Below are 16,680 nucleotides of genomic sequence, written 5' to 3'. Positions count from 1 at the left end.
ACTATTAAGGCTGTAGTAGTTTATGTTATAATTGTGTTATAGGAGTCATCTAGTACTTTTGTCTTGATAACTGTCATTGAGTTGCAGCTGTCAGGGGCTATAGATGACGTCAGCTGCTGATGTACCTAAGTCCCTGAGAGACAAATGTTCTGAAGTTATTTTTGTTTTCTTACTGTTTTGGAGTTAAGATTTCTACTGCTAAACAGACTATAAATAACTAAATGAAGTGATGGGGAGGGGTTGGGTGTCACTGGACTAATTTGGCCTAATTTGAATTTGAATTTTAGGAATCGCATAGTTTTTTCAATAAATTACATTAAAGTTGTCTCAAATCATTGTGAATGTAAATTGAGCAATGTTTATATTTAAATAGTCCTGGATACTGTAGTCACTGTTGCACTGTATCATGATGAGGCCATCTAAATACTGCTGGGTCAACAGTGGAATATTAATCTAAATACTGTAGGTCTACACTACATATATGAATATTGACAGTACAAAAAGTGTTGCACAAAGTGTTGAGATTGACACAGTAAAAACATTCAAATATTCATAAGACAAGTGATTTATCTATTGATCAACAATTTATTTATAACAAAATTATTTATTCTCTTTAGTTAAAGGACACTGTAAAAAAATTCTAGCCTCTCCAAGTCAAAATTTTCTAGTGACTGATAACATCTAAAATTTTAAATTGGCCCAAGTGCAATTCTTGTTGCAATAGTCTGTTAACATTGGCTCAATGAGAAATAATGAGAAATAATACGTCAGACTAATTGAAAAATTTAGATGTAACCAGTCACTAGAAAATTTTGACTTGGGGATGTTTTTTAGTTTTTTTCAGTGGATAAATACCATTGTAGTGTGCTTGTGTGTTTGTGTGTGAGTGTGTCATGTCTGTTTGTGGTTTAATTTCATGTTCTTGTTTTCATGTCTTTTATTTTGAAATTTAGTCATGTTTCCTGGTTCCTTGTCATGTGATTCCTTGCCCTCATACAGTATGATCATGTCTTGTTTTTCCCTAGTCAGAGATTGTCTTATTATAGGGAGATGAGAGGGTCTAGGGTTTTAACTAACTTGGATCACGTAAGGCACCTCAGCCTGTCGTGTAATGGCAGTGACGTCAGTGACGTATTATAGGCTGGTTCTCAAGTCTCACGGATTGGCCGTGAGACACACGCAATTCAACCGGTTCACACGCTCACACGCCACATCGTGTATTTCTCACGCTGAAAAGGCAATGCCAACCAAGTTGTCCTGCAAGCTTTATATATAACGTTGTAGGCGCAGGCACACAAAGTGAAGTTTCCTGCCGCCAGCACGTATCTCGGCCAGATTGCGTTAGATGCGCGAACACACGGAAGTTGATGGAACATTCTCGGCCACCGTACGTTCGTTACTAGGTAACCAACAACATCGCGCGAACACACGTCGTGATGGAGAAGGTAAGTTGGAAGAAAGCTCGTCTAACATTTTTAGGCTAGAACATGTAATATATAGCCCATCGTATACATTATTATTGATGCAGTCAAAAACTCTACAACTACTTTGCAACCAGGCCAGAAGCTTTGGCTCAGTTCGGCTAGCTTACGTTATCTGAAACTAAGGGAAATGTTAGTGGGTATGGGAATGAATGAAGATGTATTTCTTAATTTTATTTTAAATGATATATTATACTGTATTAATAGTCTTTCTAGTTACATTAAGGCTACATGTATTAAAGCAGAGTGCTCTGGGTAATATTTTACATCCTGTCAAAACATACATTAATCATTGCCATGGCATTTGTATTTTTCAAAGATGTCAGGGAAAAAGCAAAAATTTATTTTACCATTTGAGATAATAATTAGCATTGTACCAGAGTTTTTATAAGTTCAAGAAAATGATAATATTATTCATGACTCAAAAATTTATATAAAAAAAAAAAAAAAAATATATATATATATACTACAACAAACATAAAAAAAAGTATGTTTAAACTAGTGCTGTCAAATTGATTAATCGCATCTAACATAAACGTTTGTTTATATAATATGTTTTAATATATTTGTTTTTCCAAACTGTTTGGAGCAATTTGTTATATTTTTGTAATTTTTGTATATTTGTAATTTTGAAATATAGCCTAACATTAAAGAGTATATTTGATGTGATGAATTGCTCTGTCATTTATCAGATTTACCAATTGTTATAATTTCAATTTGTGCTGGTTAATTATGAACAATGGGTAAAATTGGGGGGCGGGGGCGGGGCTCCATTAGGGCTCCTCCCCTAACCGCATGTGATCTCACTCCAAGCTTTTGATAAAACTTGAGAACCCTGAGCCTATAATAAAAGATAATGAATTTCAAACCTGAACCAAACAGATCAACAGTCTGTCATCTTTAGTCTGCCACAAAAAAACAACATTAAAATCATGAACTCAAATGTCATTCTGATTGTGAACAAACAATGACTGTTGTAAAAAGTGCGTAAATCAGACCTTTCCGGATAGCCTAACGCTAATAAGCCTTATGCCAAAATTATTATAACGACTAAATTGTCGGTCATTAAATAAGAAAACTAAATATTTGTGTAGATGATTTGCTTTGTGTAACCCGACATCAGACATTAGGCCGAAGTATTTTTTTCCAATCAAATCTCTCTTTACGACTGGCTGCCTGCACATTCACTGTCCTTGCGGCTGCTGCAACTTGCGCTCACTTATCAATGCATATCTAAATTCGTGCCTACGGTATCTTTGTAGATTTGTAGAACTTCAAAAAAAGAAACAAAAAAGATGCTGCAGCCAATGAGCTGCCGGCGGGGGCTGGCTGCAGGACGACTCAACCTCCACGGCAGACTGATCTCATGAAATGGCGTATGTATGACACGCCAATTCGATTTCCATTTTTGGCGTGCTATCAACACGCATAATCGCTTTTCAGCGTGTTTATCAACGCCGTTGACTTAACGTTACATTACTGTATATAGATATGACCTACCCCAACTCCCTAAAAGTCCCTAAACCTACCCGTCACTGGGGTTAATCGTCTCCTACCATCCTAGGAAAAAAAATATCGATTCCCCGGTATCACGACAAGACGTGAAATAATCACGTTGGTCCCCTTTGGAAAACGCGTAGATGTCACAGTTTAACGCCCATACACGTTTGCCATATCTTGAAGATCTCTGTACAATTTCCTATACCATTGTATAGATTATAAATGTAAGATCCCTTAACTCTACTCCCACACCTAAACATATCCATTTTATGGACAATATTAAAATGATAAAACGTAATGGACAGATATGTAGGAAAATGGCATTTTTATGAACAATATGGCATTAAAAGATAGTTTGAGCCACGAATCCTACCCCTAAACCTAACCATAACCATTTCTTAAAACTACCTAGGCAACAATTATAAAGAAAAACAACAGACAGACGAGTATAATCACAATAATAGAGTTCGGGATCGTTGCGTCATGCCGCAATGCATTGTGGGAATCACGGTACGGAAGTAGATGTACTGTATAGTAGGCAGTAGGTAACGTTGATCATTTGGTCATTAATTTAGGTAATTTTTTGGAAAATGGTTCAGTATTGCTGTATTGTGAACTGCTGTAATCGGTCTCATGATCGACAGGGCAAACGCCTCATAAATCATATTAGTTTTCCCTATTTTCGTCGGATGGCTTGGGTCGCCGCTGGTCGTCAATATACTAGCAGCTACCGGACGAAAACAGTGGATTATTGCACGTATGAATTACTCCTGAAGTGTAACAAACCCGCATGGACAAGCTTCTAGCTCACAGAATCTGACAAGTGTGTGTGTCACCACTGATGCTTGGTTAACGGTGCGAACGATTGTTTTCTCCGCGTTTAAAGATCTGCAGATCTTGCACTCATTCATTTGTGAAATGCAAGTGAGCCTCCAGTGACAAGTTTTTAAATTGATCGGAGCAGAGACTTCAAACAGAAAGCACAGAGCCTTTCTTTAAAGTGAATTTAGTTTTGCATTAATTTGTATTTTAATAAATATATCTATTTAGAAATGTCTACTTTTAAACAAACAATTCAAAACGAAAGAAAACAGACAGCTCTCTGCTTATGTACGTTAATCCGTATGCAATGTGCATTTCTCTCTGGCGCATTCACTACAGCGAAGATCGCCAGTCGTCAACCTCATCTTTGCAGCCGACTGTGACAAAAAAAAAACCTCACTTGTTTATTAATAAACAATTAAAATGTGTGTGTGTGTGTGTGTGTGTGTGTGTGTGTGTGTGTGTGTGTGTGTGTGTGTGTGTGTGTGAATGTTGTTGCTGAGGGCACATGAAATTGTTAATCCGGCCCTGGGTAGGAGAAAATATCAGGGAAACTGAGGCTTGGTAAACTTTCATATTACTCCAGGCTTTGTTCATAGGGATCGATTCCGCCTATAATAATTTTTTTTTTAAAGTAGCGTTGTTTGGCTTCATTATGAAGTTTGTCCGTATATGGTATAGCCAGCTTTTTTTTGTCACGGGTCCATAACTCTTTCTGGATACCGGCCGGCTACGCTAATATCTTATAGACAGGCTTTTTGCGGTGCCTCTAAAATGGCCGCCGTTACCCACAATGCACCATTCCATAACATCTACGCCCGAGCTCTATTTATTTATGGTTCCTATAGAACCATAATATACTAACCTTACAACACAACATCGATTCACAAAATACACCAATTGTATTAGCTTGATGTAATCCAAACCTTCAGAATCCATATATTATTTGCAAGGAAAAGATCCAAACTCAGCCCTTTATCCAGTAATCGTCATCTTGACCGTAAACGTCAAACCCCGCGCTTGTTATGAATTCAAATTCAAAAATTGCGCCCTCAAGAAGCGACAGGTTACTATGGTTACGGCAGTAATATCAAACGCTCATTTGCTCTCGCCTCGCCTGCTTCGTCACAGATTGCGTCATGCACATTCACATTTGAAATGAAGCGCGCACTGCCGCGCAGCCCTCAGAGGGAGCGAACCGAAGACGGATTAACATCATGGATTTGAATTAATAACTTAAATTCTGCTCTGTCTGTTACCTCATACAAAACCACTGCCAGAGAGGACTGCGACACATCGTCACGTGAACAACTTTTGGTACCGATTTTGACATTTTCTCATTAAATAAATTATTGTGATTATACTTGTCTGTCTGTTGTTTTTCTTTATAATTGTAGCTTATAGTTTTAAGAAATGGTTATGATTAGATGTAGGGGTAGGATTAGCAAACGTCCCGGGATAATGGTACGTGTATGATTCATGTCTGAGGCTGTTAAACTGTGACATCTACACGTTTTCCAAAGGGGACCAACGTGATTATTTCACGTACATTTTGCTCCGTTTCGCTCGGACATTTAACGGCGTAGACATACACGCGGAAGATGGCGGTTCGTTTCGGCGTGAACATACACGCGGATAGCTCAAAATGCGTATAGATAACACGCCACTTTTGACTTGAAAGTGGCGTGTATGTTTACGCAAAGTCATGATGTCATGTTGCCCACGGACAGTTTTTAATGTTTTATCAGACAATAACTACTCAAGATTTTGCTTTAGTATAATTTTCGGGACAATTAGGGCCGGATTTGGGATTCGGGACAACACCTTAGATTTCGGGGCTGTTCCGAATTTTTCGGGACGTCTGGTCACCCTAACAGTGAAGCGTGAACCACAGTTCAAACAGTAGGGCAGGGCAGACGACACGACGACAGGCAGGACCAATGAGACTGTCAGTAAGATGGTGATGACGTGAGTGCAATAGAGGCAGCTCCAAAGGAAAGACCAGGCAGGAACACAAGGAACTCGTAGCTTAATGTAGATCTCAGATGTAACATCAGTCTTGCCGCCAGGGAGAGGCTCACAGAACCAGAGGCTTGACACAGGGGTTAGATAGCTGCACCAGTCAGGCAGTTAAGAGTCAGTGGCCAGGGACACACAGAAGAACATACAGTAAGGCCACATCCACACGAAGCCAGAGCTTTCCCTATCCGATATTTTTTTTCCCCGTTCAAAAAAAAAATTCCGTAAACACGGCGTCGTCTCAAGAAATATCTGCGTACACACGAAACCACTGAAACCGACTCAAACCGATGTAGTATACATGCCAGACCAGTATGTGGCGCTGTAATTCTGCCACAGACATACACTAAAAACGGAGAAGAAGACTTGGAGCTCGCGCATAAACCTTGCGCGCTGTATACAACAATAATATTAGGCACAGTAGCTTCTTTTTTTCTTTTTTCTTTTTTAATCAAGAACTTTGTTGAACAATATGAAAAAACATAAATGTAGTTGCTGTGACTTAACGGTGTCTGACTAGTTGACACTTGGTGTGATGACATCATCGTTTCACAAAATATACGGATTGGCCGTACACACAAAAACGCAAGGGCGGCGTTTTCAGATTTATCCACCTTGGGACCCGGTTTCAAAAAATAGCGGTTTCAGTCTCCGAAAACGCCGGATCCGTGTGGACGAAGCACCAATACGATAAAAAATGTATACGTATACAGCGAAACGCGTCTCCGTGTGGACACTAAGTCAAGTCAAGTTTATTTGTATAGCGCTTTTCACAATACAGATTGTATCAAAGCAGCTTCACAGTATTAAATTAAAATAATACAACAAAGTTTGTTTCAAGGAATTTATTGATTGATCAAATTAAATTAAATATCCCCAAAATATCCCCAACTGAGCAAGCCAAAGGCAACAGTGGCAAGGAACCGAAAAACTCCATCAATTGACCTAATGGTGTCTTAAAACTCCATCAGGTGACCTAATGGAGAAAAAAAACCTTGGGAGAACCCAGGCTCAGTCGGGGGCCAGTTCTCCTCTGGCATTTATGAGCTAGAGGCCGGATTGTAGTTTGAACTATAGGATTATATGAATGCCTGGCTAGAACAGTACAAGACAAGACAAGACCAGGTATGAAAACTCCTCACCTTTCGGCGAAATTCGCCATTTTAAAACCAAAATGGGTCACCTACGTGATTTGTGCAGATCCGATGAGAAAATATTTATGGGGTGGGAGGGGGGTCGTGGTCGTGGCCAGCATTTACCCTATACCTCTATAGTTACCATAAACGTAGCAGCTTTAAAAAACCAATCATCATTCCTAATGCCGAAACCTGACAGCCAATCCGAGTCAGAGTAGAGCAGAATTGTTTTCAAAGTCTTTAACACCGCAAGTCTGATGACACACTGCCGAACAAAGAACCGCACGTCGGAAAGCAAGCCTGAGGTAAGTTAGCTTACAATGTTAACTGTCCTGTCAGATACAGACAGCGATGTTGCCAATGTCATTATTTTTTTATTTTGACATAGAAGAGGGCGGGATAATATAGCGAGCGGGCGCGGGCGCCGTGAGCGCTGAGCGAGCAGGAACGAGTAACGTTAACGTTAGTGAGTTGTCGAAAAAGATGGATAATGCAAAAAAGCTGTCGGGGGCTAAAAATAGAAAAAGAAAGAGAGGAAAGGAGATGGCATGTCAATTGATGCAACAGCAGCTAAATAAGTGGATGGTGAAAGGCTACAGGTAGGATTTTGTTTTGTGTGACGTCCAGGCACAGGCTAATGCCATCGGGACTACCGGGAGATTCCCGGTGGGCCGACGTGCTTTTTGGGCCGATACATCTCATACTTTTTTGTTTCGTTTTTTGTCTTAACGGCCCATAAAACTCGTACATCGGCGGCCCATTCGTTTTGTTTTGCTTAATTGGCGGCGCTGGGTTAGTGCGTAATTAGTGTGTAATGCATTGGTCAATAAAAAGTCAGCGTTAGTTTTTTTTATATATTTATATATATAATTTATTTTTTATAATAATATATAATATATTATTCAGAAGGTGAGATGCTTGGTGTGTGACAAGGAGCTTGCGTATGGAAACAGCACATCATCCATGCTAAGGCATTTCAGAGCTTTTCATGAGAATGCACAGCCCGAGAGCAATTCTACACTTTTCACATTCTTCAACAGCTGCATGATGAAAGACAAACTGTGGGAGCATCCCTTGCCTCACTTAAAACTGATGTGTCTCCACTTCATGGACAGAATTATGAAGCCATAGAGCAAATTCAGTTTGTTCTCTTCCCATTCCACCTGGCCACAGTAGAGCTGTCTGAGGAAAAACGAGTGTCTGGCTCCAAAGTCATTCCTTTACTGAAAATGATTCACCACTCTTTACAGGGTGAACAAATCCGGTATTATTTTGTATTTATTTAGTGTACTCATTAGCAAAAGTAATCAATGTTTAGATTGTCTTTTTTTGCACCTTTTAGTAACTCATTTTGTATTTTGTAGGTTAACCATGGACATCTCTAAAGAATTAACTGAAAACCTCATCAGTCGTCTGAGAGAAAATATCTGGAAAATGGAGTCACTCTGCATAAATACCATGGCAACTTTGCTTCCTCAACCAAATTAAGATGACTGTCAAACGGTTAAAAGCTGAATGTGAATATGTCATCAGAGGCGTCACCGTCATCATCTCAACAGCCTTCAAGCGAAAGTATTTATTTCTTATTTTTTCACCATAATATTATAATTTTGTAGTTGTTGAGTGTTTGTATGTCATATTAGATTCAGTCAATGTACATGTACAGTCCCAATCAAATATTTTTGTCTTCACACTTCTTAAGTGGAAACCTTTGGCTCCTGTTGGACAATGCTGAGAAACAGAGCAAACCAAGCTCAAGTGCCACAGCTGATGCTATAACAGAAGTTGATAGATATCTAACAGAGGCAAACATTCAAAGAGCTGAAGATCCACTAGAATACTGGAAAATGCAGAAATATTTGTACCCCCATCTATACACTTTGGCATTGCAGTTTCTTTGTACACCTGACTCCTCTGTACCATATGAAAGAGTGTTCTCCAAGGCAGGGGAAGTATTATCAAAGAGGAGAAATAGACTTAGCCCCAACTCTGTGAAACAGCTCTTATTTCTCACTAAAAATAATTAACCACTTCTTTGTCACTTTTCTGTAATTCCCAGTTACACAAGCAATATCACTGTCAAGTCTCATAAGCACATTTAATAACCAGATGATCTCATTACTCTCTCTCTATATATGTGTGAGTGTGTCATGTTAAATCATATTAGCTTATACTGGAAATTATTGCCACACTTTAATGGGTAAGTAAATTAATTTATTAGATTGAGCAATTCAATACACACACATACAGGGAGTGTGTGGTGGCTGCCTGCTTCATCAAGGGATATTCTTCTACAAACTTTTGGCTGCTAAACTTTTTAATAACCAGCAGATGCTGCTGTTTTCGACACTCTCGAAGCATTGAATCTTTTCCTGGACCAATCAGAGGAACGCCTCAGTGGTTCATTTGCCCATTCTTAATACTCTGATACTGGGAATAAAAAAATAAAATAAAATAAAAAATAGTGTAAACGCTAAGAAAATTTCAATAGCACAAACCGGAAAACACCACAAAGTACATACACAATAAACCAGCTGAGACATGAGGATCAGATGAGCACAATTAGTCAAAACGAGGACTGGATGAGGACTAAACAAGGGGGCGTGGCAACAGGAAACAAGGAGGCAGGACATGAGGAGCACATGGCAAACACAAATAAAGACAGAGCCATATGCTCAAACACAAGACAAACATAGAAACATGAAACAAAGAAAACACAGACAAGGATGCCAGTGCGAAACCCTGACAGTACTAGTCACTGCAGACTGTAAAAAAAAAAAGTATATTTAAGATTACACTAAAAACTTAATTGTAATTTAATTTAATAAATATTTAATTATATATCTTTTTTTATATATATATAATTTTTTTTTTACCACCATTCATTGAAAAGCATTATATTATCATCATTAGGCACACAGCAGGCATACAGTATATCATTAAAGTGCAATATTAACTTGGCAGGGATATAAGGGACACTTCATGTTATATTTTAATTAAACAACATACAATATAACACAATATTTATCATTAAATTATTCGGTAACACTTTATAATAACTGCATGCCATCAATCATTAGTTAAGCATTAGTAAATAATAAATGTTTAATTTATAAAGCATTAATATACATTAATAAGCAGTCTATAAATACAGATATAAATGCTTTATTTTTTATGTATAAGCATATGTGTTTAATAATTGTATTTTCATACTTTATTAATGATCAATTTATTATTTCTAAATTATGTACAGTATTACATTATTTACAAAACAGTTATTTAGGAGTTGTCAGTGGATCATAAGATCACTTAGAAAGTGCAAGTAAATGATTAATAAACTATTTAAATGTAAATTTATACATCTTATTATTTAATAACCGAGGCTTTCTGTTTTTAATAATAAAAACAGAAAGCCTCGGTTTCCCATCGCTAGTGGACAGGCAGTTGGTTAATTAAATGATAAGCTATTTCCTCACAAAAGCAGTTTATTCAGTGAAGTGAAGCCTCTTCTCCATTGACATCCATTAAAAGAAACGGCCTCTGCGTTAGCATTAGCCGTTGCACTTTTTTGGCTAAAGGTTGCTGGCTTGCCTTCTAGTGGCTTTGCCCTAGTCGTATGTGTCATGTTCTCATTGGTTGTTCTGTTCATGTGTCCTGTTTTCTCATTGGTTCACTGTTTGATTGTTCCCAGGTGTTAATTGTTTAGTGATAAGTCCTTGTGTATAAATAGCTCTGTAAACTGCTGTTGGTGAGTTCATGTTTCTGGTTGCCAAGCCATTATTTTGTATCTGATCACTTTTGGACTCAATAAATTGCACTTGGTATCAACTGCACTCTGCTTCAGTAGAATCCCGTTACTGAAAGTTAGACCTTAATCATGAACCCAGCAGTTTGTCTCCTTTGCCTCCGTCAAGGCATACAGAGTATTGAAAACTATGTTAAGGAGTTTATTGGACTATCTTACCAAGTGAATTTTAAGAGCTTCTTACCAAGTGCTCCCAAGCCTGCCTGCCTCAGTGCTTCCTAGTCATGTTGTCCCAGAGCTAATGCCTCTTTCGTCTGTGCTCCCTGTGATGGCAATATCCATAATGTGTGTTTGGCCTGCACACTGCTTTCCACCTCGTCCCGACGTCATCCATAAACTTCCTGTTTGCCCTTACACGACCACTGAGGTCGTTCATGAACTTCCGCTTTGCCCTGATACGACTATGGAGGTCGTTCATGAACTTCTTCTGGAGTCTTCTGCTCCACCCTGGTGGTCCTCAGCTATGCCTTGATGGTTTTTAGCTCCACTGTGGTTGTCACCTGCTCCACCGTGGTGGGCCTCAGCTCAGCCAAAGTGGTTTTTAGGGGGGATATGTCACGTCTGTTTTTGGTTTAATTTCAGGTTCTTGTTTTCATGTCTTTTATTTTGAAACTTAGTCTTGTTTCCTGGTTCCTTGTCATGTGATTCCTTGCCGTCATGTGATCATGTCTTGTGTTTCCCTTGTCTTATGTGTCATGTTCTCATTGGTTGTTCTGGTCATGTATCCTGTTTTCTCATTGGTCCATTGTTTGTTTGTTCTCAGGTGTATATTGTTTAGTGATTCATTCCTGTGTATAAATAGTACTCATGTTACAGTTGTATATTGTCTAGCTTTGTTCCCTGTAAACCGCTATTTCTGTTCATGTTTAAGTGTATGATGTCAAGCCAAGTCTTTATTTTGTATCTGTTCGCTTTTCAATAAACTGCACTTGGGTTCAACTACACTTGCCTTCAGTGGATGTGTGTGTGTCCTATCATCTAATTTTGATTTTTGCTGGATCTGTATAACTATAGTGATTACACATCCTTGCATGTAAAATGCTACAGATAACTATTCTCCAACTACAAATCTGTCTGCCAGTGTCCCCCTGTGTTGAACCTTAATATAAATAAAAAATAAAATAAAAAACTTAAATAATTGCATACTGTAAATTTTATTTCTAGTAATTTCCTTTATTTTTTTCCTGAGGTTAATGTCAGGGTTTAATCTGAAAAGAGATTCCAGGGCTGCTATTGGATTAGAGGTACAATGGACCACATTAACTAGGGGTAATCCTGGCAAATATTGCAAGTCCTTTCATATGACTCTGACGAGAGCAGACCACTACAAGAAGGACACAGTCAGGAGCTCTAAAATAGTCAAATGTCTGTGAGTAAACATTTATTATTACCATAATACAGATAATTTGTACAGATAATACACAAATCTTGACCTCATGTAGTACACAACTATGACTTTGTTAAAGCAGAGTAATTTAATTTAAATAAGAGTAATTTATTGTACTATATACTTTATCTGGCAACTCTTTACAATCAGGTCTCAATTATTTACATCAGTCAACGTATTAACTGACATGAACTAACAATGAGCAATAGGCTACATATGTGTCAGTATTTATTAATCTTTGTTAATATTAATAAAAATCCAGCTTTTCATTGTTTGTTCATGTTAGTTCACAGGTCATTAACATTAATTTAACATGTTATGTTAAGAATGTATTAGTAAATGTTGAAATTAGCATTTACTAAGATTAATGAATGCTGTAGAAGTGTTGTTAACTCTTAGTTCATGTTAACTAATGAAACCTAATTGTAGTGTTACCCTTTATCTTTTAAAATACTGTTATTTAATACATATATTATATACATGCCGAATAATATATATATATATATATATATCTCACAACCTAGGATTTCTGCCGAGTGTCCATCATTTTGTTAGTTTTGATGCCATTGTGAACCAAATAAGGCTAAAATCCTATCATAATATACTCCAGGTGTGGCTGTAACATATTGTCCTAGATCTTAATGCGCCTTCTCTGAATACTATAGTGTATTCAGTACACTTTCATTTGAATGGCTTCCAGTTGTTTTGAAGTTATAATGTTTTGGTTTAGTGATACTTGTCAAGAAATTGTAGTGTACTATTCAATTGATCAAATGCTGCTAACCTTATCCAGGGGTCCTTTTACAATGCTTTAACAATGCCATATATTATTGCACATAATGTATTTGTTCTTTTCAGATAAACGTACGGGTCACTACAATGGATGCTGAGCTGGAGTTTGCCATTCAGCCCAGTACAACTGGTAAACAACTTTTTGACCAAGTACGTATTTCACATGGAATTTAGGCAACAGTCAATAAATGCAACATGACATATAGACCCTAAAGAGTGAACAATTAGTGACATCATTACGTTTGTCCTTTTGAAGGTTGTGAAAACTATTGGACTCCGAGAGATCTGGTACTTTGGACTGCAGTATCAGGACAGCAAGGGCTTCTCTACTTGGCTGAAACTCAATAAGCGGGTTAATCTTGATCATACTTGCATATTTGACTGTTTTTTTTTTTCATAAGCTATTTGTCTTATAAACAGGGCTCTGAACTGTTTCAAGAAACAAATAGAAACAAACGAAATTTTAGCAGAAGATTATCAAACATTGTTCTTTGTCTTTTAACCAGTTAACAGTATTATTTTTCCACTCTGTTTGATATTTTTTAATCAGCTAACTATACTTGCATATGACATTTGTGTATTCGACGTGAAATGCCCTCTTTCATTTGAGGTGTATTTGTCCACCACCATGTGCTGACTGAGACAATCACAAAGCGACATCAATCAAATGGATAGAGTTGTTTTTAATAAAATGCATTCTCAAAATTATGTACATCATAAAATATATGTGACCACTCCATCATTAGGCTAATTTAAAAATGCTAAAATACTCTTATGAGAGCCAAGGTACTTTGTTCCCTATCAGTTCGGGCACGTTCAACGTAGTCGATGTATCGACTGATTGGGATCATGCTCATCTTCGAATATTGTTCAAACGAGCCAATGCACATTGGTGTGCGAGAATTGCATCACATGCTCCGCCCCGCAGTGCGGGAATAAATACGGAAGTGAATGCACACACCAGTTGTCTTTCGCTTCGGAGCCGATCGGTGTCGATGTCTCTGAAGAGTGTTGTTGTGTACAACGAGCGAGTGTGTCGTTGTTCTTCTGGAAGACTCTCCCAGTGCTGGTGTTTCTACAGCGAAGAGTGCAGCGGCGATCGCAAGCTTCTGAAGCTCTCAACTGCTGTTTTAACAGCATCACATTTCTAGAGTGTTTGTTGACGGTTGGTTGAGGACGAAAGAAGTGAGTGCTTCACTGTCACTGCAACAGTGTTGCCGTGGTAATTTCCCTGTGTGCTCCGGTGTGTTTGCGTCTTTTTCAAGATGCCAATCCATCTGTGCGTTTCTGGGTGCGGTATGACTCTGTCCCCCCCTGACGGTCACAATAGTTGTATCACGTGTTTGGGCTTAAAGCACGCTGAAGCAGCTTTTGTGAATGAGTCATGTTCTCACTGCGGGAAGATGACCATCGCGGTGCTGAGATTAAGACTCGCCTTCATCCGCGAAGGTGGAGTCCCCATTCCTATGCCCCGCTCTAGTGTTTCTTCTGGGCCAACTTCCCAGAAGAAGGCTGGAGTGCCACGTGAGTTGGGTGATCTGAGGATCACAGTGAGGGGTTCCCCGCCCCAGCAAAGCCCCGTGTGTCCCTCACTCCTCCTTCGCACTGCAGCCGGTGGAGTTCCCTGATGAGCGCGCTGGTTGCTCTGTAGTGGCCCGACCAGCCATTTCGTTCAGGGCCCCTCCAGAGGACAGGATGTCCATCACAGCATCGGAGGGTGAGCTGGGCTCTGGAGATGACGACTCGGCTCCACTACATCCCTCTGGGAGACCAGCGTTGCCCGAGCCAGATCCAGAGATGGCAGCTACGCTGAAAAGGGCCGCCGAGGTGGTAGGGCTCGTGTGGAATCCTCCACCGTGTCCCGAACCGTCTCAGTTGGATGATTGGTTTCTCGGGGCGGGCCGGGCCGGTTCTCAGCCCGCTGCCCCAGTACCTTTCTTCCCTGAAGTGCATGAGGAGCTTACTAGGTCGTGGACGGCACCTTTCTCTGCCAGAAGCGACCGCTACCTCATGGAAGGGGGATCCTTGTCTCCCTTCTAAAGTTCTTTCTCCGTCCTTACAGGCAAGGCTTACAAAGGCTGTGGGTGTCCACCGCAGTAGCCTCCACCCAGGCCTCAGCATGGAGCCGGCCACAGACGGGGCGCCCAGCCCGCTCCAGGCGCTGCCAAGCCAGTTGGCAAGCATCAGCGTAAGCGTTCCTGAGCGGGCCACTCAGGGATGGAGGAAGGAGCTTGGAGCCCCCGGAAGGGTGCCGGGTGGAGTTCTTTGTTTGTGTATGTGTCCGCCGCTGGCTCCCAAAAAATGGGGAGCCAGTGGGACCCACATTTTCAAAGAAAGAGCAATTTCCTCTGTTCCTGGGTCCCAAGAGGGCCAGACTGGTGGTGCGCGACCCTGTGCAAAGCCTTGCACCCTTCAACCACCTCTTGTATCGCCAGCCGGCAGCTGGGTGTGGTTCGAGGACCTGGTCACGCCTTCTCACGTACTCTCTGCCATCATGTAGGGACAGATAAGTGTTGCACCGCACACTCAGCCCCTGCTTCGGGCCGCCTTCAGGCCTTCCGAGCCGGGGTCCCTGCTACCTCTGGTCCCCCTGGGCTGGTTAATAGAAACCTAAGCCACTTTCACACAGCGCTTTGAACCGGGGAAATTGCCGGCAAATTGCCAGAGCGCCTTCTGTGTGAACATAAACTCGACCCGGGATTTATGCCGGGATCGATGCCGGGTCGGGACCTAGTAACATTGCCGTGTTCAGTCCCGGAACGCGCGCTGTGTGAACAAAAGCCGTAATAATGCCGTGTCGTAGTGATGACGCTGAAGCCGGGATCGTTCGCCAGCTGTGAAACGGTACGTAAAGCGCAATTTTATGATCGAATCAGAGAAAAAAATGCACAAGCGTGGTTTCTCGAGAGAGATATCGCAGCTCATAAGCAAACTTAAGACGCTGCTGAGACATTACAAGTCACATCGATGTCACGTGTCTTTACGGCATTTTTACGGGTTGTGTGTGAACGCACTCTCTGATTCCGGAAAATCACTGGCAGTGTGAATGAACCAAAATCAAACGAACCTGGGTCAAATCCCGGGTCACTTTATCCGTGTATTTTCCGGAATCTCTGTGTGAAAGGGGCTCTAGAAAGTGCTCCAAACCTGTCCAGCTGGCTCCTAACCAACAGACTCGGCTGTACAATTCAGTTCGTCTGGCGTCCGCCCAAGTTCAGCGTTATTCGTTACACTCCGGTGTTGAGCGAATGTGCGGTTGTCATGCACTCGGTCATCGCAGTCCTACTGGCGAAGGATGCGATTGAGCCGTTCCCTCCAGCCGATATGAAGACCGGCTTCGATAGCCCATCTTCAGAAACGCATTTTTGAATGCTCCGTCCCCAAGATTGGTCTGCAGCGTTCGACCTCTGAAGGACGCGTACTTCAGATCTCTATCCTTCCGCAACACAGGCCAAAATGCCTGTGTTCTTGCATTCGAGCTGTCGAAGGTTCAGTACAAAACCCTACCCTTTGAGTGATCAGACCTTTTGTTTCTCCGGGCCAGCCGCCCCTATAACAAGTGTCCACCAACACCGGCTGAGGGGCCACGTGTAATGGGCATGCAGTAGCGGGGGTCTGGGGAGGCCTCCAACTGCATTGGCATCAATTGCCTAGAGTTGCTAGCAGTACACCTTGCTTTGAGACGCCGCTGCTTAGCAAGCCTGTACTGGTCTGTACAGACAACACTGCGAAACATTG

At 40.6% G+C, this 16,680-nt stretch overlaps 1 protein-coding gene across 6 annotated transcripts in view; it reads left to right on the top strand.

Moving 5' to 3' along the window:
* The first annotated feature begins 978 nt into the window (after positions 1-978).
* The window catches only part of msnb (moesin b), a 69,151-nt gene continuing 53,449 nt past the window's right edge, over positions 979-16,680 (top strand). Inside the window, exons 1-5 of one of the 6 annotated variants that reach the window (XM_082178346.1) lie at positions 979-1,445; positions 8,209-8,530; positions 11,953-12,132; positions 13,009-13,092; positions 13,199-13,294. In XM_082178346.1, the coding sequence (XP_082034472.1) occupies positions 12,127-12,132; positions 13,009-13,092; positions 13,199-13,294 (186 nt within the window). In that variant the 5' untranslated portion in view covers positions 979-1,445; positions 8,209-8,530; positions 11,953-12,126. Of the gene's footprint in view, positions 1,446-7,864; positions 12,133-13,008; positions 13,093-13,198; positions 13,295-16,680 lie in introns of all 6 variants that reach the window. The other 5 variants (XM_082178345.1, XM_082178344.1, XM_082178347.1 and 2 more) reach the window with 5 other exon arrangements.

This window comes from Leuciscus leuciscus (genome assembly GCF_965113295.1).
Source record: "Leuciscus leuciscus genome assembly, chromosome: 8".
NCBI lineage: Eukaryota > Metazoa > Chordata > Actinopteri > Cypriniformes > Leuciscidae > Leuciscus > Leuciscus leuciscus.
The sequence above is the reverse complement of the archived record's forward strand: the minus strand, read 5'-3'. Positions and strand labels throughout refer to the sequence as shown.